The sequence below is a fragment of the Oryzias latipes genome, chromosome 17 (genome assembly GCF_053564925.1).
Source record: "Oryzias latipes strain Hd-rR chromosome 17, Olatipes_Hd-rR_3.1".
Lineage (NCBI taxonomy): Eukaryota > Metazoa > Chordata > Actinopteri > Beloniformes > Adrianichthyidae > Oryzias > Oryzias latipes.
Window position 1 is genome coordinate 33,822,132 of NC_136253.1, and position 24,574 is coordinate 33,846,705.

Below are 24,574 nucleotides of genomic sequence, written 5' to 3' on the forward strand. Positions count from 1 at the left end.
AATTACTTATGGAAATAAAGCGGAACTCGTTTTGAACAGACTTTGATGTTTGCAAGATGAAAGTTTTGATTTTATTCTAATATTTTGTCAACGGATGGACGCCACATGTGGGGTGAGCACGCACTTGTCAGTAAACCCATTTAGCAGAGCCTGCACGCTCACATGCATATGCTCGCTGCATTATATGGAGTCTGATGACAAATTATTGGAGCAGAAATGTCATTGAATGTTAAAAGATGCATGTCAAAGTGCAAATGAGAGGTCCCCAAAATGTTCTCCTTCTGCAGTTTGTGCCATAAGTTGTCAAACGTTCACACATGAATGGTTTTACTGACCTCTAAGAGTCACAGTGAGCAAATCCTGGTTAGGATGTCCTCTCCACTTTATCTCTACTGGAGGAAGGGAAAATAAGTGAAAAATGCCACCAGCTCTGCAGACTTTTAAATAATATGAAATACATCTAAAGAAATCATGAAATGGAGAATTTAACAATGCTGTGATATAAGATGGCATGTACAAACTTTATTCTTTAGGATCTGACGTCAGTAATTGTCCACAATGGAAAATCAGTTATAAAATACAACAGCTGATTGCTAAACTAAACTAAACAGAATAGGCTAAATTGGGCATCTTGCCCTTTGACCCTCTTTCTCGGTAAGGAAAAACCCCTAAAAAAAACTGATTCCAGGGGAGAAAAAAAAGAAGAAACCTCAGAGATGTCTACTCGAAGGAGGCGTCTATCCCAGGACGGACAGACAACGTAGCAGGCCTGGTAGAGAAGAATTAGCTTATCTAACTCTACAACTACATGTTTGAATGGTGCAGCAGATGGACTTCATCTGGATGGAACTGGGGGGACGGCTGGGGGTTGCGAGACCAACTACAGGCGAGGTCCACGGCCAAGTGTAGGTGGACAGACGAGCCAACTGGAATCTGGAGTCCCTCCAGGGAGTGGGAAAGAGGGACAACACATGAATGGCACAGCACCACACAGTACGATTCATTGTCTTGATCATTTATTTACACTAAGTGTAAATAAATGATCATAGATCATAGATAATAGAGGAGAGGAGAAGTAAATGAGAGTAGAGGACAGAACCCATACTTGCACCATACTTTCCCCAGCTTCTAACTTCTAGCAGACTACTAGCAATTAATTGTTACTGTTATTGAAATGTGATTTAAACAAGTTCATGGTCAGTTGCATGGACAAGTTAACGGTAATTATTGGAAAACTAGAAGTGAAAAAATACTTCCTACCTGTGTCCATAAAATAAATCCGTTGTTTTCCACACCTGAGCAGGAATCTGGCTCAAAACTGTACAGCTGGATAGCTGGATAGATAGATAGTATGGATCAGTATTGCTCGCCATTTTTGTTGCACCGCTAATGTTAGGTTGGGGTTGTGAGGGGCTTTTGACTGATGAAAACTTTCCTCCAGCTCATCGGGTGTAGCCACAGGCGAAATCATAGTTTCTAAATTTGGGGTTTGCGTCCAACATCCATGTTTATGTTTTTGCCTGTGGCTTAATTCCTTCCTCCACATAGTTTTCGCATAAAACATATTTCAAAAGTTCATTTTTGTTTTTGGTTAATGGAAAGCAGAAATTGAAGAGTTTCAGGTTTTGCGTGTTCTCACAAAGACCACAATACCCCTTTTTTTTAAATAAAAAAAGTAATTAAAGGCCCTTAATTCATAAATAAATCCTGTTTTAGCCTTACTTTCTGCTCATTTACCATTTGAGTTTGTATTTGTGGTTATATTTCCGTATTGTTGTGGCTTGATTCTAAAAACCAATACTACTACTAATAATAATAATTCCACAACCAAGTTTTTGTCAATAAACCTTAGAATTGATGGTGTTTTATGTACTTTTTCATCTACATGTCATTTCACATCTTAAACCAGGCAGGAGGGAAGAAAATGCATCTTAACAGGAGTTTAGATGTTTTTAAGCTTTACAAGGTCTCATTTATCTGAATGCTGTTTCTTTTAATGCAACTTCAGGCATAGAACTCAATTTATGTTTGTCATTTCTGTGACACTGAAGAATTCTTCTATCTTGGAAGAGTCGATTTGCACAAACACACCCATCTATCCATCTGTCCATCCGTCTTCTACACTAAAACAGATGGATTACTTCCTCAGTTTGTTTTTGCAGAGGTAACCATCTTGATAACTCAAACTTTTTGATTTTGAGTTTTTATCTCGACTATTATCATCTTTTGTTTATTGTAAATTGTATTATCTAAGACCAGCTTAGAGGTAACACATCCCATTTTCTGACCTTCCTTTGGCCTCACGAGGGCCTGGACTTTACCAAGTCAATCTGTTACACAATGGCTCTGCAGAGGGAAACTTCCAGTGTCGTGTGGATTCTTGAATTTATAACTGTTGGATATATTAACCTTGGCTACGTCCCATTGCTGCTTTTAGACAAGAATTCGTTTATCTCTGTCAAAGTCTTGAACTTGTGCCATGCTGAGACTGACAAACAGCTATACTTAAATGCTGCATTTGGCTCTGCTGGAGCCAATGAACACATCAACTTAAACTGTGTATGGACCAAAAAGGTACTGTACAGCTTATCGTTGCAGGTCCTAAAAAAGGATGTTCCCTGGCTTTGCCTAGGAAGAAGGTTTGTTTAAACAATCTCATGTTTTTAAGACAAATATAGACAATTTTGTTTTGTTAGGAAATAAAATAAACAATGTCTTTGACCTTCAGACCTCCCTCCTTTAATGCATAATCATCTGTAGAGACTAATGGAGGACTATAATTCTTTTTTCTCTATGTTTACTCTTGCTGCAGGTTTAAAAACATCCACATTAACCTCTGTGTACGTTGGCCAGGTTCGTACAGAATCTATGGGTTTATTCTTGCTGTTTTCTGGTAGCATTATGCCAAGAAATAATGGGCACATTACTGCACTTTAAGGTCAGGGGCTCAGTCGTACATCACAGCTGTTACAAAACACAGTTTGAGAGGAGATTTTAGCTTAATGGCTGCAAAGGGCAACAAGTTCCCCATAAATGAATGACTTGTTAAATGAAAAAACATCCATGTTTTTACAAGGCCTAGGTGCTTCAGACTTTCTGTAAAGATCAATAGCTTCCAGTAAAATCTCCATCCTTGAGGTACGTTCACACCGAAAGCAAAACGCGCATCAGGAGCAACCAGTTTCAATGTTATGTCAAAGGACAGACGCGATCAGAGGTCCTGCGGCGCGTCTTGAGTGGCACAGCCAGAGTATCTGAACTTTGACAAATGAAACACGTCACTCAATCAGTAACTCAGCTTGGGCCCGTGATGTGTTGTTGACGTGATCAGCGGTTGGAGTCCAAAACCAACATGCAGAGTATCTGATCGTTCTTGTCCTGAACTTAATGATATTTTTCTAATTGTATGCAGACAATACTAAAAAGATCTTCTATATTCATATTTATCTTCATTTTTCCCTCCTCGGACAGCAATAGTTGAATCACCAAATGGTTATCGAGCTTCTGCAGCCCACCACTTTGCCCAGGGGATGGACCAAATGGGTAGAAAAAAAAAAAAAAGTCAATCTGAGTCGCCGAAGTGAGCGACCTTGGGAGCATTTCAGGGCAAGCGTTTACTTCGGTTACTCCCCTAGGGCGGTTCAGTTAATCAACTCACCTATGCAGCGTCCTATTTAAGTCCAGGTGTGTAAGCTGTTCGTCCTTCTTTACTGAAGCGCTTCCACCTGTGAGCTCCGTCAGGGTAGATATTACCGAAAAGTTTATGGAAATTTGTCTCATGGAATTGCACGGCGTCTTATGCCAAACTAAAGGAATGTGACATGCCGACGAAAGGAATATGAAATGCCAACTAGAGGAATGTGAAATGCAAAGTTAAAGGAATGTGAAAGCAAAAATAAAGATGTGAAAATAAATATTATTATTACTGCATGACTTGTCTGACTGAAGCTGCATTTCAATTGAAATTGCGCAAATTGAATTTGCCATACTAGATTTGCCAAAGGGCTGCACTATGTGAATGACCTTTGATTATTGCATCTAGTTTGTCACCAAAGTAGATTAATTTCTGATGTGTGCCCTCACAGCTTCCTGAACGTACAATTTCTGAATGATCCGTTTTTTGCTGTATTTTTTTTGCCAAATAAACGTTCAACTGATTTGCATTCAAATGTAAAAAATTGAACAATTTAATTTTACAGTATTGAATATTTGTTCAAGTAAAGTGCATTTAAATGAAATGTACTTTCCTGTTTTTATGAAAGAACAATTAAAAATAAAAATTCAGACTAGCAACGATGGTGAATATATCTTAAAGTAGTAAACTGGAATCCGTAATCAGACTGACTTGTAGGTTGTTGTTTTTTTTGTGGGAACCCGCCAATCTGCAGGATCTCCTGACAGCAGCATTGTTTCTCAGAGGGGTGTGTCACGCCGCAGAGCTCTCGCTGCCCGAAAAGACCTCAGAAGCCAAATCAAATGTTCCATCCTTCTGCTTTTGTGACAGAATAGAGCGGGGCAAAACAAAACAGGCACCACAAGCACGCCGCATGAATACTGTATCAGTCCGTGGTCTTTGTTCATCACCAGCCTCCATCAGAGAGAGCATCGTCTGTTTTCCTCAAAGTCAAATTGCGGAAAACACTTGGATTAGTAAACATCCATTTACTTAATGATTTTTAAAGAGTTTTCAGGATTATCCAGAAAGCAAACGTGAGTTTACAGGCAGTGATGTACAACAGACTTCAATGCTACAGTGATGGATGTAGTCCAATGGACGAGGGAATAGCTGGACAGGTGCATCCAGAAACAGAGTCTGAAACCAGATTTAACAAAAAGGAAAACCCTGTCTTAACTCTGTGCTTTGGGAATCAAACTCTGAACATCCAGGCTGTTATTGAGATAGAGTGCAAAAGTCGTTTTCGATACAGCTGCATCAGCACTGAGGCGGGGCTGATGTGGATGTTCAGGAACAACTTTTGGGAGACAACCATAGTTTTTTCACATATTTTTCCTGTCAAATACAAAATACATGTACCGTTTACAATTCTGCTAATTTAGCCTTTATACAGTGCAGACCAGGCACCTAAATATGAACATCTCAAAGAGGAGAACCATGCAGTTCAATCCGTTTCTAAATACAAATTACTTTGAAAAAGGATATGCAGTTAAAAATATGTTGCAAATCTTATTCCAGTTAGTTTCAGCTTCATTTTAAATATATGTTGATATGGTGGTTCTATAAAACTGTCATATTTTGTAATATAAAAGGCTAAAATTTACTTTCTTGGATTTTTTTTATCAATCATTTTAACTGCTAAGGATGTTGCCCCACCCACAGTGACACCTTGGATTAGGGAAGTGCTGTATCATCTCAATTTAGAAAATATTCGTTATACTGTCAGAGGCTCAGAAAGAAAAAATTTCTTGAGACATGGAAGCCTTTCCTGGACTTTGTTAATCAGCAGTCCACAAAGGTTCGGGATTAACTTTGGCTGTTGATTGATTTTGTTGTGCCTTCTGTATGTACGGTTAACTTTTCTTTATGTTCCTTTTTTTTCATGCAAGTATATTTGACAGCGGGTATGGGGTTTGTTTGTTCTTTCTTATTTTTTTTTGTCTTTAATTTTATTTTTTATTTCTTTTGTTGTTGTTCCGGTTGGTGTGATATATATGTAAAATAAATAAACATATTAAACACTAAACACTGACAAATGAGAAACTTGCCAAGCCCTCACTGCATTATCATATTTAAACACTGCCCTTTTAATAATGAATCCTTTATCTTATTGTATTATTTTAGCCTATTATACTCTTTAACACTGGTTGGCTGCAACAATGTGTAGATAAATGAGTATTCTTCATTGTAATAAAGGGAGATTGATGTCTGGCTTCTACATATACTAAAAGTTTGTGATGTAAATGACAAAGTACTAAACTGTAAAGACTACTTTGCTGTAGTCTTTCTTTCAAAGCCTTCTTACATGTCATAGGACTTGAGTGTCACATGTGCTGTATCTGTCTTTGCAGTTGGGTGAAGATACCTTCAACCGTGCCAAGCTGTTGAACATCGGTTACATGGAGGCTCAAAAAGACGGCGAGTACGACTGCTTCATTTTCAGCGATGTGGACCTGATCCCCATGGACGACCGCAACCTCTACCATTGCTACGACCAGCCGAGGCACTTTGCCATCGCCATGGACAAATTTGGCTTCAGGTAAGACTCTGAAGACTTAAGTCACATGCACCTGTACTGTGGATTGACCCGTACAGGTGCTGCAGGTATTTGGGTTTTCTGGACCTTTGAAGGGTCGTAGAAAGGGTATAAGGGGAGCGCAGGGGTGTCTTACAGTTTCCTTGAAGCTCGTGTGGCCACCTCAAGGGACGTCATGAAAATGGAATGTACCATTGTTGTGTGTGTGTGTGGTAAGTGTTAAGAAGTATTTGTAAGGTTAATGTAAGATGCACGCACTTATAACGTACGGGTGATGCTGTTGTACGGTGTCCTTACGCCACACTCCAGTCGTTAGTGAGATGTGAGTACTGGACCCTTACTGACCCCGTGCAAATGCCCCACAGATGGGGTATGCAGGTGATACGTAAGTCACACCCAACATCCTCATTTCTACCAGTCAGGTTGCACGCAAGGAATGCGCACATATCCCGGGAACAACACTAACGGTCTCCTTTAGCAGTCACAAAGACTTTTGGACGTTTTTGAAAAACTGAAAAAATCTGTATCTGTCTCACCTACTTCACCCTTATTTCCCCCTGTGTGTTGTAAAAGCGTTTCTTTGCGACTTGTAGCATGCTCTTAGAAAAAATGTTCTTGAACATTCTTGCTCTGAGTGTTCACTGAGCAGTCTGCAACCCTCACATTTCGTGGCCGCTACTTGCGTGCGCCGTACCAGTTAGGCTGTTTTTGTGCCCGTATCCACCCATAAGAGCAGGTCCTCACGTCTTCTTGTGGAACTAGCCCACCGATCTATCAAATTGAATGACCAAAAACAATTAGACTGCAGGTTTGGAGAAACTAACAGTCAAGTTTTCCTTGAATGAGTCTGATTAGCCCTTTAAGCCCTCTTCTTTTGCCTGTTTTCTTAGAAACTACCACATGGTTTAGAGCTGCCAGTTTGATTTTGTTGCACCTCAGTGGTCCTAACAAGAGCGTGTCACGGAGCAAAACTAACCAGTCTCCACTGCTGAATGTGAGAGGACGTTTAAGTGTGAGGACTGCGGAGCAGACCTGTTAGGCCAACAAACAGTCAGCTGCAATTACCTCGTCAGTGAGAAGCCGCACAGGAAATCTATTTTGTTTTAATTCGAATTTGTTTCACTGAATTCCAGACTTTTGCAGGATTATAGAAAGACTGATGCCAAACGCAGGAAAAAGAAAAACACAGGTTTTCTTTTATTAAAAGTATTACATTATTACTAAAGACTCAGCATTCAAAGGTTTAGAAAATGTTAAAGGATACAGGAAATATTAATGATAAAAGCATAAAAACCATATCAATTTAAATTGTTTCCTTTATTCCCAGCTCACATACATTTCATGCTCCATAATACACTAAGTGGGGATATGATATTTGTAGGTAATTGCACCCCGCCGTGTTCAGAAAAACCCATCCAAGGCCTGCCAATCCATGAAATTTACCCTGAGAGCCCTCCAATAAAGTGCCCAATCAACTAATGTTGTCTGGCAACATTTCCTGATTGTAATTAATCTGCTCACGCTTTAGAATTTCATTAACCCTTTTTATTCTTTCTGTTAAAGAGTCAGAGGCAAACTGTGCTGAACTTTGTAGAATCACAACTTTTTTTTAAAAAACAGCCTTTTTATCTTTAAAAACATTTCAGACGGGAAAAAGTTTAACACGTGAGCAGCGAGGCTCCGCTTGGCTAAAATCCCCACAATGCTTTTAAAAAGCCATAAACTTGGTTGTCACTCGAGCACTTTATGAAATGATGCATAATGGAGTATAAAAATGTGAGCACTTGTCACCTTGTCGAAGCAGCATGAGTGTTTTCCAAAGCACCGCTGTGTGGATTCCTCTCATCATGAGAACGTTTTTGAATGAAGTTTCCAGGTTGAAGGGAATCACCCAACAAATATGCAGTATAGGTTGACTGCACAGTGTTGTAGTGGTTATCAGTCAGCTCGCAGTGAAAGGGTCATGGTTCCAATCCCAGTTAGGCTATTCCCGCGGATGTTCTCGCGTTTTTTTCGGGCTCTTGGGTTTCCCCCCTCAGTCGAAAAACATCACTCATAGGGTTAATTCAGATCTCTAAATTCTCCCCATGTTTGTAAATGTTTATGGTTGTTAGTTTTTGTGTGGCAACCCTTCCAGGGTTAGCAGTAGCTGGGATAGGCTCCAGCAATTCTGTGACCCCAAATGGGGCCAAGCTGCTATCTGTTAGCTAAGCTACAGTTACTTAGTCTGTGTAGTTAGAAAAAATCAGAATTTTTTTTATCAAAAGAATTATTACTAACAAGGATTTCATCTTTGACAATTGTTAATTTTACGACATAATTATATTTATTAAAAAGTCTGGGGTGCGACTTATACTCCGATGCGACTAATGTGCGAAATTAAAAAAATAAATAGCAACAGCCACTAGAGGGCACTGTAGGTCTGTGTATCACTATTTGCTACTGACAATAATGCAGCAGAAGCGCTGTTCAGTCGTATGCTACGTTCACAGCAGCATCGACATTGCGTGTTTGAGTGATCACTTTCAATAAAAAGTCTATATTAACACGCCTTTTGGACTTCTGCGTTCCAAACTCTTACCTTAACGTGTCGCTAAGTTTTCACCTCCGTTTTTTGCCTCTACATACAAAAAGTCTGTCCACTGAATGTGCAACGAAAGTTAAACCAGTTGTTGTTTGACCAATCGGGGACTTCGATTTGGTAGTGACATATGGGTGACACACTTTCTTTTTAATACATGGAAGTGACAACCGTTTAAACATAGATCATGGAGGAGAGATTATAATACCGTATGTTAAAAGTGCGTTCAAGAACCTTGAACATTGGTGGAGTTGTTCCAAAGCAACACAGAGGATGAAGAATTCACCAGTTTAAGTGATTTGAAGTGATAAAAAGAGCTTAGTTGACTTATTAGCAGGTTCTTCATGCTGAATAATTGATTTTTACATTAATTGATCATGTGTTGAGCTAATACACTAAGTCAAATTCAACTTTATTTAGAAAGCACTTTCTCTGCTAAAGAGCACATCAAAGTGCTTTTCCTACATAGTTAACAATTGTAATTTAAAAAAAGAGTCCTACAAAAACAATCAATCAATCAGTCAATAAAATCAAATGAAAACATGTGGACTGTTAAAAATTACTTAAAAATATGCTATTCTTTCCTTATGTGTTTCATGAATCTAAAAAAAGGATCAAAGTAGTAAAGCGTGCAGATATTCAGCCTATTATTGTTAACGCTTCCATTATTATTATTCGCCTTTCAAGATGAAATGTCTGTTCTGTGTCCTGTATTTTATTAAATACATTTCTCCCATTATAAATGATTTTTTTCTTATTATTATGCATTTTTGGCTCCTGTGACCTATACTATGGAGCGACTTATAGTCTGGAAAAATATGGTACTTTCTGAAATTCATCTAATCCCTTTTCACCAGCAGCTTTAGAGAAATATTTGTGAACAGTGGTTGTTTTTGAGCGACAGAGAGGATCAGATTCAGGAAGGCTCCTTTTAAACTCACAATAAGCTTCATTCGCTGCTCTTTATGGTTGAATTAAAGATTTTAATTGATTTTTGGATCCAAGGGGCATCGTAATATTTAAAGTGTATTTTTAAATGTTTATTCAGCATTTTCTTGATATCTTTAGACCGTTTATGGATTTCGTAACCAAACACATTTTGCCTAACAATTTAGTTTGACCTCTGGGCATCATTCATATTATATCCTATTTTCTTCAAAAAATCTGTTTTTTTGTTTTGTTTTTTGAGCAACGATTGTAAATGACTTCTGGTTTTTTTATGTTTAAAAAAAATCACTTTGCAAAAACAACTTTTTATACATCAAATTAGTTGTTTTTGTCTGACAGTAGAATCATTTCCTCTGTGTTTTTATTCTGCTCATACACGCACACACACATACAAAGACACACACTCTTGACTATGCCGTTTCTTTGGGAAGCCGGGCTAAAACATACGGTCTCATTAGTTTCTGCTTGTCATCCTTTGACAGGAAGCTGTCACAGCATGCCTGCGCACGTGCACGCGCACGCGCACGCGCACGCGCTTTGCCCTGTGGTTAGACTCCAGGCGCCTGTCATGACTCCCCCTGTCCGTCCCACTCCACCAGTCTCATGACTTTTGAGGGGGAAAATGAACTTGCTCGTTTACCTTCTTTTCTTTGCCGAACACGCGCTCCCAGCACCATAAATGCGTCTGCATCAATTATGGAATTAATTGAACACAGTAATTTACCATTCATACACATGCAAACACGTTATTAAAAGCCTCCTTGGTATTCAGTCAACAAGACAGCTCGTCTTACAAAGACCCGACTGCATTCACGATTGCTTTTCGTTCCACTCTGTCATTTCCTGTCTGGAGTTTTGTTAAAGAGGCTTAATCCAGTGGATGCTCATAAATTCTCCACATCAATACGAAACAGTGACACGATCTATAAAATGTTTAATAAGGAAGGCACTTGAAGGCTGGATTCAGAGCTGAGTGTGTCTTTTGAGGCTGTGCATTAAGACAAAGCCCCTCTTAATGCAATGTTTATCTTTAGATTTCCCTTTTAAGGTTTTATGGACAATCATTAATATCTAATACCCTGAAGCTGATTTAAGCGTTGTTTGTGTGTGTGAAATCTTGTAAAACAGACGTGTGGATCTTTTCTATTTTGTCTACACCAGGGGTGTCTAAACATTTGCAGAGGGCCAGATGTGGGGAGGTGCAAACGTGTGAGGGGCAACCAATCACCATGCTTTCTTTGAACCCTTTTAAAAGACATTAAATGCATTTGATTTTTTTAAATAATATCCTTTTCATTTCTTCACACAGGGCTGCACGGTGGCGCAGTGGTTAGCGCTCTTGCCTCACAGCAAGAAGGCCCCTGGTACAAGTCCCGGCTGGGGGACTTGAAAAATACATCAATGGGGGACCTTTCTGTGTGGAGTTTGCATGTTCTCCCCGTGCATGCGTGGGTTTTCTCCGGGATCTCCGGCTTCCTCCCACTGTCCAAAAACATGCTTCATAGGTTAATTGGCAACTCTAAATTGTCCATAGGTGTGAGTGTGAGAGTGAATGGGTGTGTGACTGTGGACGTTCTACCCTGCGACAGACTGGCGACAGACTGGCGACCTGTCCAGGGCATCCCCTGCCTACGCCCAAGTAGCCGGGATAGGCTCCGGCAGCCCCGTGACCCCGAAAGGGACAAAGCGGTACAGAAAATGAATGAATTCATTTCTTCACATAGAACAGAAATAAACGTAATAAATTTTTGTCGAATTTCTGGTTTATTTCTGGTTTATTTGTATAATTGTTATTTTATTATAATTTATTTTCTGATGTTTCTTACTCCAGTGTTTCATCTTAGGGATCCATTCTTCTGGGACACTACCGGCTCCGCCTGTAGGGGGTGCTGTTGCTGCGTTACTCGTTCTCATTGGGCCGGCTGGGGTCCCGTTCTGCGGTCTAATAGCTGTAAAGTGGGCCCTAGGCTGCTCTGTGTTGGGGGGGCGCAGCGCCAATGACCCCCGTGGTCGGGCTGGGCCTTGGGACATATGGATCCCCATTATATCGATTCTGCACAGCAGAGCCAAGCCAGACTATTGCTTTAAGCTTCAGTTTTGTTCAGGGTTCTACTGGGGAAACTGGGTGGGTGGAAGGAGGAATCTGGTGAGCGTTGGGTCCCATCTGTGTGCGATTGTGTTGTGTTATCTGGTTTAATTCATTTTCATATTTTATGACTATTTTATTTGCTTTTATGTGAAGCGCGATGTGTTTATAATGTAATTTAGCCAATCTCAATCAAGAAATTGTACATATAGTTCTTAAAAAGTCCTGGAGCTGCACATTATTGATTTTATGACAAGAGTGCGGAGCCCTGGACATGGCATGCAGGCCAGTAGAAGTGTGGACAGGAGCCGTACTTTGGACATGCCTGGTCTACAGTATGAAGTTGTTGCTCTGCCTGCATAACTTTTTCACCTTCAATGTCACATGTTGTGTGTAAATCTTGACCAACATTTACCCTCAGCACCCTAAACCACCAAGTTTTGTTTGTTTTGTCTGTTGACTGTATCAAAGAACTGGACTGAGTAAGTGTGACATCACCCTTGGAAAATGGTTTACTTCCAGCTCCACCCACATGAAGCCAATTCAAGTTGCCCATTTTTTCGCGATAGATGTCGTCAGTTACCTGGAATCGGTCTGAGTCTGTCCGAGTCATCATTTCTATGGCAACCACTCTCACCAATAGGAAAGTCTTGAAATCTGCAGCAACTGGGATAGGTTCCAGCAACCCAGTGACCCTAAGAGTTGTCAAGCAGCTTTGGAAGATGGATGGATGGGATGGAAATAAAGGATTTTGTGTGAATTGAGAGACTCAGTTTGGCCCTTTAACACCAGAGCTTTAGCTTCAGTGTTGATGTTCTTTTGACTGCCGTAACTCGTCGAGCAACCTAATGTGAAACATTTTACAGCCGTGAAGTGTTTTTCGGAAACAACGTAAATCGGCCGATTCTGCCACGGTGAAAAGTGCCTTTGCGTCGCTATGCACCGCTTTACGTTTGTTATACGTTGCATATCGATGCAAAGCTGACGTGAAAAGCTGCTTTTCTCCGCGTCAGAATCAGCTCATTCATGCTGACGGAGTAAACGGCCGAAGAGTTACAGCAGGTAAAGGAGTGTGCGTCATTTAGGTGTCGCCATCTCGAGTGTTAAAGGGTTAATTATAAAACAAGTTCAAATTGACAGATCCACATCCTGTCCGACTGTAAGCTTAAAAGCAGCTTGAATTGTCTGATGTAAATCGTTTTTTTTATATTTCATGTTCAGTGATTTAAACATCTTCCTGCCTGTGTGTACTCGCCTCATCTGTCTGTTTTCTCTCCTCCTTTCTGCAGACTTCCCTATGCAGGATACTTCGGAGGAGTTTCTGGCCTCAGTAAAAAGCAGTTTCTGAAGATCAATGGCTTTCCAAATGAGTACTGGGGCTGGGGGGGGGAGGACGACGACATTTATAACAGGTACGCGTGCAAGGTTGTGACATGAGCTGCAGAGCCTTCTTGCAATAACTTACACATTCTGACACTGAATGTACTTTTTTTTTGCTTTTCTTTTTAAACGCGTTAAAAGTCAAAACACACACGCACCTGCACACTTTTTTGTCCTTCTGCATTATTCACATTTTTTGCCATTCCTGAAGCTCTACTGTGACAAAATGAAGTACCTCAAAATGAGAAAGTTCACGGAGAAGATGATTTATCGAAACTGCTCAGAATGATTAGCAAATAAATTAACCTTCTCAAGTGCTTCAGTCAGCTCCTATTGACTTGCTGAAGTCCACTAATGTCGAGGTTAGTGGGCAGGAAATCTGATAAAAATACTTTTGACACAAGTTGACAGAAAACTGGAGTTGCTACGTTGCTAATTAAAGGCATTGATAGTTTTTCATGCCTTTGTGCCCCCGTCCCTTCCTGTGGGGTGGGGCCGCATGGAATCTTTGAAGGTTTTGGGACCCACTCTGATGAAGATGGGGTTTTTGGTGTTTTTAACATGTGGCATTTTTCTGATGACAGAGGACAAATATTAAGAAAATTAGGCTAAAAATTGCATTTCTGAGTATTTCTTTACTTAAATCTTTGTGAATCAGGGGCATAAGAAAAAACAGGGGAGGGGGGTCCTTCACAGACCACTGGTAGTGCTTAGAAAACAGTTTGAAATATAATGCTAGTGGAATTTTCAATGACAGTTTTCCCCCTTTATAAACCCACATTAGTTCATATGTACGAAGCCTGCTAGCCTTCAGATGTAAAGTGACTGCTAAAGAGTATGTTAATAAAAGACAAGTCCAGAACATTATTATTCCTAGTCGACCCTAAACTACAATATTCAGGCTTGAAAAGCAAAAGAGCTCTGCGGTGGAGCTAGGAGCTATCTATGTCCAGAGAATCACTGTGGTGTGGCGAAGCACAAAGCTTAGGTGTCCTAAACCTTATATTTTTCTTATGTTCATTGAGACGATAATAAATTGATCATTCTTGTTTTTATTTTTCCTTTCTTGAACGAATGTGGGTCACAAAAACACGGAAGTTACCACTGAAAGCGACTTTTGCGGCCAAACGGAGAGCATATCCGTGTTCATGAATAATTATTTTGTTGGCACGAATTAATTATTTCGAGGGAACGGAATATTACTTCGTGGGAACGGATTATTAATTTGTGGGAACGAGATACATTTTATTTTTTCCATGTCAGGACATGGGCTCCGTACGTTTGTCCCTTTGCACTGCTGTTTTAAACAGAATCCAAGTCATTCATCTCTAAAATAAATAATAAAGTTAAGAAAACATGTAAAAGGAAAATAATGTACATTTTTTTCTAATTTATTGCAGAGGGTTATATCGCCAAACAAAACACATTTAAAGAATCTATTTAAAAAAAATCTTTTTTTTTTAAACTGCCAATTTCAATTCTTTAAAATAAACTTTTGAAAAAAGAAATAAGTGAAAAGCCTTTTTTTTTTAGAACTTGCCGTATCGTTAGACCAAAGCCTTCCCCACAAAGTGATTATGATTAATTCTCCTTGCTCGCTTTGACACTAAACACACTCAAGCATCTGAGAGGCTCATCACTCATGGTGTTTAAGTGAGTCTTTATTACTGTCAGCTCTGAAAAAAACGGGGCACTGTTAGGGTTCTCCTGCTTTGAAGCGCTTCTGTGGAGACTTGCAGGTCTTCCCACATTTCTGCAGAGATCGGATCAAAGAAAGCTGTCCAAAAAAAGGCAGCGTTTATTTGTCTTAAAGGATCTGAGGAGACTGATCTGGAGAACGTTGTATTTATCTGTCAGATGAGGCTGTCAATGGTCTGTGCAGGGGGATGACTTTTCCTTATCCCTGCAGCATCCTACAGGTTCTAAACATTTGATAAACTGAGACGCAACTTTATGTCCGAAAGAAGTAAAATCTTGGATTTTTCTGAGCTTGATGCTGGGCGTCTGCAGAAAATAGACAAGTCTGTTGACCCAAACAGTTTGGGGCTTACATGTAGGAAGGTTTCTCTGCAAAGTTGTCAAACTCTATCAGTCCGAATGTGTGCAAAGGCCAGAGAGTGATTGAACTTTAACTGCTGCTGCTTTAAAATTAGCATAAGCAAATGATGCAATTTTCGGAAACCTTACTTTTTCGGCTGTTTTCCTCTGACTTGCGTCATGTTAGCGCCCCCACAGGTGGCAGTTTATACTTTATTTACTTACTCACATTTCATCTGTGAATTTGTTGATTTTTTTTATATAAGCAAAAATAAATTCAATGAGAAGTCCCAGAAGGTGAGTATTGATTTATTTATTGTTTTCAAGGTGATGATGCAGCATCTTTTTTCATGTTTCCTTGATTTGGTGAAAACAGACCGAATCATGGGATGGATTGATGCTCCGGCAGTTAAAACAGCTCCCTTATTACCTGGAAAAGTTGAAAATCATAAATTCTTTAGAAATGACAGAGCTGTCATCTGAAACATTAGGTTTTTATGGACCTCACTGGAACAGCCTCTTAGACAAACTCTGGACTGCAGAGACTGATCATGTTTTTAGAAGAAAGGCTTTAAATTTATTTCATATTTTTAATCTTAACTTTAAATCTTTTTCACTCAACTTTAGTGATTTAATATTTGTCCATTAAGATTTTTTATTTGTTTATTGGTCTGGTTGTTAATGTCTGCTTTTAGTTTTATGTATTTTGTTCCTTTTATTCCAGTTTCTCTCCAGTATTTTCCTCGGTGAATAGGGTCATTGCAGTGGGCAGGATGGGGGGGGGGGGGGGGGGGGTCATAAAATGTGTCATAAAACCAAAATATTGTTTCCCCATGTGGGTATAAAGTCAGATTTCTATTACTTTTGGTTTTTTTAAGTTGAAACATGTTTTTACTTTGAAAAGCACTTAGTGTTACCTATGCTTTATAAATAAAGCTTGATTTGATTTAAACATTTGAATTGTATACGTTTTTATATTTCTAAAACTCAGCCTTAATAGTTGCTTTAGAGAAACACCGTAATTCCAAAGTTGCCCGGCGACACGCAGCACTGTTTTCCTCTGGGTGGGTTTGGCTCTCAGTCTCACACTGTGAAGCGGATCTTTCCCTTATCACAGCCACATTGTTGTTGTGGAAGAAAACCCAAAATAGGGCATTTGAGAGGTTTTGAGAACAGGCTGTGCAATAACACAAAGTGTTCAGAAGATTGCCGTTTTTGTCACCATCTGGCGAGATTTGATAAATCATGCTAACTTTTTATTGGATGAAAGCAGCACTTGGCCATTAGATGCTTTAGATATTCTGAGATATTGCCTCAACTGCTGCTGTGCTATTTTAGTTAATACAAAATGCGAGACGATGCGGCTGGGGTCATTAAATTCTCACTTACACAAAGAAAACTTTATAGTATTTTCCTCTGCATCTTCTGTTTTTCCCCAGTTTTAGTACTTAAGTTCTATATGTACTCAACAGAATGAAAAGCGACCTAAATGCAATTTTTTTTCAGCAAAATCGGCAGGTGGCTGTGCAGAAGCATTTGTAAATGGGAGGCAGCAGTGGCATTTTTACACACTGCACTGTGGCCACAGAGGTTTAAAAAAGTTTTAATTAAACAGCGACTGGATGATTTTTTTGACAGTGAGCATTGGCCGCCTGGGCACAGTTGAAGGTTGCGCGGTGGCAACTTAATACTTTATTTTAAATCCTTTATTGGCAATTACAGAAGTCAAACGTTTTCTGTAAGTCTTCAAGGTTTTCACAAACAGTTGCTGGTGTTTTGGTCCATTCCTCCATGCAGATCTCCTCTACTGCAGTGATGTTTTGGGTCTGTCACTGGGCAAACAGACTTTTAACTCCCTTCAAAGATTTTATAAAGGGTTGAGATCTGGAAATGATTAGGTCACTCCAGGATCTTGAAATGCTTCTTACGAAGCCACTCCTTTGTTACCCGGGCAACAGTGTGTTTGGGATGGTTGTCATGCTGAAAGACCCAGCCATGTTTCATCTTCAATGCCCTTTCTGATAGGGAGGTTTTCACTCCAAATCTGACCATACATGGCTCCATTCATTCTTTCCTTTACACGGATCAGTGGTCCTGGTCCCTTTGCTGAAAAACAACCCCAAAGCATGATGCTCCCACCTCCATGCTTTACAGCAGGTCTGGTGTTCTTTGGATGCTGCTCAGCATTCTTTCTCCTCCAAACACGACGAGTAGAGTTCTAACCAAAAAGTTCTATTCTGGTTTCATCTGACCATTGGACATTCTCCCAATCCTCTTCTGGATCATCCAAATGCTCTCTAGCTAACTTTAGATGGGCCTGCACATGTACTGGCTTTAGCAGGGGGACACGTCTGACCCTGCAGGGTTTGAGTCCCTGGTGGTGTAGTGTGTTACTGATGGTAGCCTTTGTTACTTTGGTCCCACCTCTCTGCAGGTCATTCACTAAGTCCCCCGTGTGGTTCTGGTATTTTTGCTCACTGTTCTTGTGATCATTTTGACCCCACGGGGTGAGATCTAGCAGGGAGCCCCAGATAGAGGGAGATCCTCAGTGGTCTTGTACGTCTTCCAATTCCTAATAATTGATTTCTTCACACCAAGCTGCTTAACTGTTGCAGATTCAGTCTTCCCAGCCTGGTGCAGGTCAACAATTCTGTTTCTAGTCTCCTTAGACAGCTCTTTGGTCTTGATAATAGTGGAGTTTGGAGTGTGATTGTTTGAGGTAGTGGACAGGTGTCTTTTATATGGATGGCCAGTTCAAACAGGTGTCATTAATTGTGATAATGAGTGGAGACAGAGGATGCTCTCAAGAAGAAGTTACAGGTCTGTGAGAGCCACAAATCTTGCTTGTTTATAGACGACCAAATACTTATTTTCCAGCATATTTTACAAATAAAAAATCAGACAATATGATTTTCTGGATATTTTTTCTCCTTTTGTCTCTCATAGTTGAGGCAAACCTATAATGAAAATTACAGGCCTCTCTCATCTTTTTAAGTGGGGGGAACTTGCACAATTGGTGGCTGACTTAATACTTTTTGCCCCACTGTACATCCTCCATCATGCGTTAAAAACATTTTTTTTTATCAGAAGGGTTTTTAAAAGCACCATTAAGTTAGCTGTTAGATGTATGCTGTGTCACAGATTTTATCTAAGCTACAGTTAGAATAAATTTTGTGAACGTCCAGGGTGTTTTGAAGTGTTCTTCCCCTCGTTCATCTTGTTTTATTAAAATTCAAGTTTTGCAGACCTCAGAAATAGCTCAAACTAAAACTATTTCAGCAAAGGACAAACAAATGAAGGAGAGTCTCTAAGCTGTCTTTCATCGCCTGTTTTCATGCCTTCCTTTTTTCTGAGCGATCTAAAGAAAAGAAAAAAGCTCTCAAATCGCATTTGCTCGAGCTGTTTGAAGACGATGCCGCATAGCTAAGGCTGTCAAACCGAGCAGCATCCTGGGTATTTTAGCCTGGTGCTTTGGCAGCACCAAAAGTCAGAGCATCAGAAACAGTTCTTCACAGAAAAAGACAACAAAGGAAAATGAAACTGGATCAACGTCAAGGTGTGATTGTTAGTCTGAAGCAATGCAAAAGTTGAAATCTTCAGGTCTGACACACAGAAAGGATACATAGTGAGTTGGCATCATTTTCAATCTTCTTTGTAAAGCATGAGGAGGTTGCAGACGGTGTAAGCTGAAGCAGAGCGCAGACAGAAAGGATGTGGGTCTAGCCTCTGAGTTCAGCTACAAACCAGAGAAGTGTAGCTGGAAGGAGAGATAAAAGAGCAGCCGAGTACATCAGAGAGCACGGCGGCCGTGAAATCTGCCTCTCTGTTCCTTGAAGAAGACAGACTTCTTTGGATTTAGGCATCCGGGCGGCTAATGTGTCCACCAGCCCTCCATATGCTCCCCCTCTGAAAGCTCTGGCAGAACACAGGCGTTGACCAAATGACTAAATATATTTCAGCCCCGTCTCCTCCCTTTTTCTCAGCTCTTCTCATCCTTCATCTCTTGCCCCGCAGCGATGTTCTCTGCTTTTTTGTTGTTTTTGATGTCACGAACCGTGGTCACTGCTTGAAACGGGTTGACGCCAGCTTGGAGACAGAGCTGCCACTGCCAGTGCTACTCACCCCCCACCTCCCAATGAAACGCTGGAGGTTATTACCAAGAAAGAAAGGATGGCTTTCTTTTCTCCTCCAGCGCCCTATCTGCAAATGCAGAAGAAGCCTCGAGCAAACATTGTCCTCATCCTGAGGCCTGAAGATGCAGACTGGCCCGACTCACACACTCATCGCCTTTAAAAAAATAAAAATCAGGGCCATCATGTGTCCAAGCAGAACCTGCAAGGATCGCAAAAGTTTCAGGACAAAGCTTCAAATCTTTATTCATTTTGTTCACTCACATTGTTACATTGAAGCAAACATGTCCGTGTTTTGAATCTCAGATTTCAGCGTGGGGGATCGTGGGTTAACTGTGCTTTCACATCAGCATCAATGGACGAATTTACTCCTAATGTTAACAACATTCAACATTGAAATTGTTCTGTGTGCTGTAGATCAGTGGTCTCCAACCCTTTCAGGCCACCAACAGGTTTAATGTTAGAAAATAGTTTTGGTCTGGACGAGGCTGAAGTGGACGTCCGATTATTATTAATATTTTTTTAGTCTTTTTTTTTTTTATGGTTTAGGTTTATATTCATTATCAGTAAAATATTTCCAGCTGCTTTTAACTTTATTCATATATTGAAGGGAAAAAAAAGAAAAGGTTCAACGGTTAAAAACGAAAACAAAAAGTGGATATTTTCAAAATATAACAAACGTGAATCCATCCATTGTTTGAACAACTTTACTGGGAGCACCCCGGTAACATGGCCAAATATTCTGCATTATTATTATGGTCTGTGCGGACAACTATCAAAATAAATCCATTTTTGTTTGGTAAACACAAAAATAAGACTGTTGGTTTAAAATGCCCAACCTAACTCTTAATGAACACATGCAAACGGTAATTTGTCAGTTGTGATTTTATCGGTTAAACTTTACAGCAGAAGATTTTTACACACAAATGCAGATTTTTGGTGCGCAAGTTCTATTTTACAAGTTCTCACATTCTATTTTACAAGTTCTCACATTCTATTTTACAAGTTCTCACGTCAAATCTACAAGCTCGTCCACTTTGACACATTTTTACCTTCATACAGCCCCTCCCCATCCACCAAAGTGAGCGGGTCCTGACATTCATACATCATGAAATTGAGGAACCGCCCCTTCCAGGAAGAGTCTGCGCTGCCATCTCCGCCCCCCAGGCTAACAGACACGCCCACTTTCTCAGTGGAGCTAGCAGTGATCGGCTGAACGCTTTCGTTTTAAATGCACAATATGTACATCATCTTTTCAAAAGTTTTGGACGTTGTTTGTTTTCGTGGGTGAAACGCAGACGAGCTGCAGAGGCCGACTCTAGGTTTACATCATGAAGTGGGCGGCACCCACAAGGAGCAAAAGGCGGAGCTTCAGAGATTGAGTCATCTTACTTCCTGGTAAGACAAAGGGCGACAGAAATAACTAATATTTCATTAATAATTCATTCCTTAGTGTGCCAAATGTGATATAGTATTATATACATGGATATCGGTTTAAGAAAGGTTTCAGAATAGCATGATATATGCCCCATAAATATAAATTCCCTTTGATGCCTTCAAACCTAAAGTGACTGAATTAGTTTGTTTTAACATTCACTAAATTCTCTTTTGGGGACGAAGAACCAACACAATCCACAGCTTGTCAAAATGGAATATGCTTCCAAATACTAATCCAGCTTACACTAAAACAGCAGGCAGAATTTACGCAGTGAGTCTGATTTTCTTCCATAATCTTTGCTTTTTTTCCCCATCTTTTCAAGCTAAGCACATTTTTCAGTTTTGCATTTCTTCACTTCACCTCCATTGCCGCTGGGATGTGACTCATCACAAATCTGGAAATCTCTGGTCAGAAACCAGAGATTCTGATTCAACAATGTCACCCAATCTGCAGCAGTCATGGTTTTTTATAAATCAGGAACATTCACAGAGTGAATTTTTATGAGTCAGAAGTAAGTAAAGAAAAGATAAACGTTCTCTAGAACAAGAAAAAGAGTCTTTTCTTCTGCAGTTGTTAAAATAATCTCTGGTTTTAATCCCTTTGGACACCACAGTTTCCCTCTGAGTGAATAAAAACCTCAAGAGAAGGTGATTTTGAAGGGAGCTGCTTGTGTGAAGAGGAGGTAGAGCGCGGGAAGCAGCAGAGATGTCTGAGATGCGGGTCAGCTGCTTGATGCGCATCCCACAGCTGCTTGAAATTGTAATCCGTCAGAACAAGCCTCCTTGTGACCCTCCATCTCAGCTTTATTAACTTAAAAAGGTCACCTCTCGCCATCCGACATGTCAGGTGAAGGCTGCTGAAGCATGAAGGTGACGCTTCTCACAGTCTTGGCATTGTTTCGTTGCCGTTAACAGATGTCTGCGCATGTTTGAGATGTGATGTGTCTTAACCCTTGGGCTATCTTGTGGGGTCTAGATGACCCCACTCCCAATGTTAAAGTGCCTCCAAGGCAGGAACCGGACTGATGTTTGTCCTTTATACATTTGGTCCAGGTTTCTAAAGGAACTCTTGATCTGTCTTATTTTTCCAAGCATCCTTGTTCAACTTAAAGCCTTAGTCCTGTGCACCCGTATGGGGCTACTGACCTGTACGGGTGCTGCTGTTTTTTGGTCTTTCCGGGTCCGTTAAGGGTCGTATAGAAGAGAGGTGGTATCTTAAGGGGAGTGCAGGTGTGTCTAAAGCTTTTTGATGCCTCTAGTTTTAATTTGCTTCAAAATGAGGAGTAAGTTATGACTCTGGGTACTTTTAGAACACAAAAGGAGATTCTACTTTGAAATCATTTCTGCAAATCACCTTGACGTTCTCAGCCTAATCATTTATCACATTAACAGCCTCTATCATCAGTCAGGCTAATGTCTTGTGTCTCACATGCTCTCCTGTTTAAATAGAAAGGTGCTGGTTTGAATCTCTTTCTGTGTAAATGTTGCCTCACATTTTATATTTTTACACGGACTTCGGATTCGGTAAGGCTGCGCTTTCTGTGTTGTTTTGAAGTCCGCGGGAGTAAAGGAAAGAAGTGCAACACTTGGCATCATGGTGCAACAATAACGACCTGATCCTAAACATCAGAAAGACTTCCGGAGATGCAGCAAAAACCATCAGCCACTTTCCACTGGCACGGAGATGGTGGAGAGGGTGACCAGTTTTAAATTTCTGGGGGTCACAATGGCTGAGGACCTATCCTGGGGTCCACACACTGCCTCAGTGGTGGGCAAGGCCCAATGACGCCTGTACTACCTGAGGAAACTGAAGACGGCTAAAATCTCCAGGCAGCTGAAGGTGAACTTCTACAACTGTGCCATCAGCAGAGTTCTGACATTTGGTTTCTAAGGGGGGTTTTCACAGCTGCACAAAGGCTGATCAGCAGAGACTCCAACGGGTGGTGAAAACAGCGGAGAAAATCATTGTCACCACTCTCCCAGAGATGAGCAGCCTCTACACCACCCGCTGTCTAAAGAGAGTCCACAACATCCAGAACCATCCAGCCACCATATCTTCCATCTGCTGCCCTCAGGAAGGGGTTCAGGTCTATTAAGGCCAGAACAACCAGACTGAGCAACAGCCTTTATCCACAGGCTGTGCGGCTGGACTTTGCATTGCTGCACACCAAAACCAAGCTGCTACTAATTTAAGATCTCGTGTACACTGAATGTCTTATTTAATGTCTTATTTACTTATTTATAGTTCTAGTTCATGTTTAGTCCTGGCTGTGTTCCGTTTTGTACTGATGCTGCACTTTGGTTATTTATTTACTGGGTATTTATTTGGTGAATTGAACTGAGTGGCTGTTGTTGTTGATGCTCCAAACTCATTTTCGGTGTTTCACTGTCAGTGACAAATAAATCTTTTTGAATCTTACATGTTTGCTATTTCAGCAACATAACAAGAGTCTGGCCTCTGTTCCTTCACCCACAGATGGAGAAAAAAAGACACCAAGTTCTCTGCAGAAGCATTTCAGACTCCAGCAGCTCAGACGGCTCTTTAGCACAGTGTAATAGGATATCGATTAGCAATATTTTTGGCATTTAATAGCGGATGTTTGAGGAGTCTGCCAGCTGCGCACAGAGGCAGGAACATTGCAGAAGATTAGAGCTTTGAACCTTTTCGGACTCTTTAGAAGCAAAGTCAAAACAGTGAGGAGAGTTTAGGAGGAAAGGAGAGATGAAGCAAAAAAAAAAAAAGGCTGGGAGGAAGTGAAGGAGAAATATTAAAAAGTGGTCAGACAGAATAGCCGTAGTCAGCAGCTGCTTGGGCAGGAAATCCGCCTGGAATAAAGCAACGGAGCAGAAATCTGCCAAAAACGCAGCTTTCACACTTTTAACAGGCGCATATGCATTTTGACCTCCTTTGTTTGGGAGGCTCTAATCTTTCTGCAGTTAGAATCAGATGGAAAATAACACGATTAAAAAGCATTTTCAGAGACAAATCAGTTCCCTCCAGTTAACATATTTTCCAATCTTATCCCTTTCCCAATCCCCCATCTTTTAAAGACCCACGCCGATAAAAAAACAAAACGGTTTTTGGTGTTTTTATTTTATTTTGTTATTACATATATTAAGAAAATTTAGCTGCAACAGATAAGATGTAAATAGAGAGCTCTCAGTCAGCAATGGGGAGGGGTTGCTTTGCTCTAACAGTCCCGCCCAAAACTCAGGATGTGAATTTCTAATGAACTCCTGAACTCTAATGAACTCTGCAGAATCTGTCCTATAAAACTGCACAGGTTTATTGTTTTTGGTTAAAAACGGCATTACCATAGAGAAAAAGACCACTGGAAACGCTTTGAACATAGTTTAAAAGATGACTGGAGGTGGGACTTCAAGATTAAAGGATTTATTCCTTTGGTAAAACGTTTTTTCTGGCTTTTCTTTCCTTTCGTGTCTGTGGATCGATGGCTGCAGTTTTCATGGGTCAGCTCTGCTGTGGACTTAAGACAATTATTTCTGAATTTTTATTGTTTGTCTTTTCCCGGGTAGTTTTTGCAGTTGCAGAGTGAACGGTTAGAGTACAAAACATGAAATAATGAATTAAATGAGTTCCCATTGTTAGACCTAGTGTTCCATTTCAGATATTTATACATAGCCATGTATTTTTGGTAAATTATGTCACTTCACGCGTGTGCTTGGAACTCCCACCTGGTGAGTTACAGCAGCCTCTCACTTGCTGAGGATTTGAAATGTATTGTCTCTGGATTATAACCAT

The 24,574-nt window shown here is 40.4% G+C and overlaps 1 protein-coding gene across 3 annotated transcripts in view; it reads left to right on the forward strand.

Moving 5' to 3' along the window:
* The window catches only part of b4galt2 (UDP-Gal:betaGlcNAc beta 1,4- galactosyltransferase, polypeptide 2), a 296,417-nt gene that overhangs the window by 196,097 nt on the left and 75,746 nt on the right, over positions 1-24,574 (forward strand). For all 3 annotated transcript variants that reach the window (XM_078933983.1, XM_078933984.1, NM_001160444.1), the window contains 2 exon segments: positions 6,028-6,215; positions 13,117-13,239. In XM_078933983.1, the coding sequence (XP_078790109.1) occupies positions 6,028-6,215; positions 13,117-13,239 (311 nt within the window).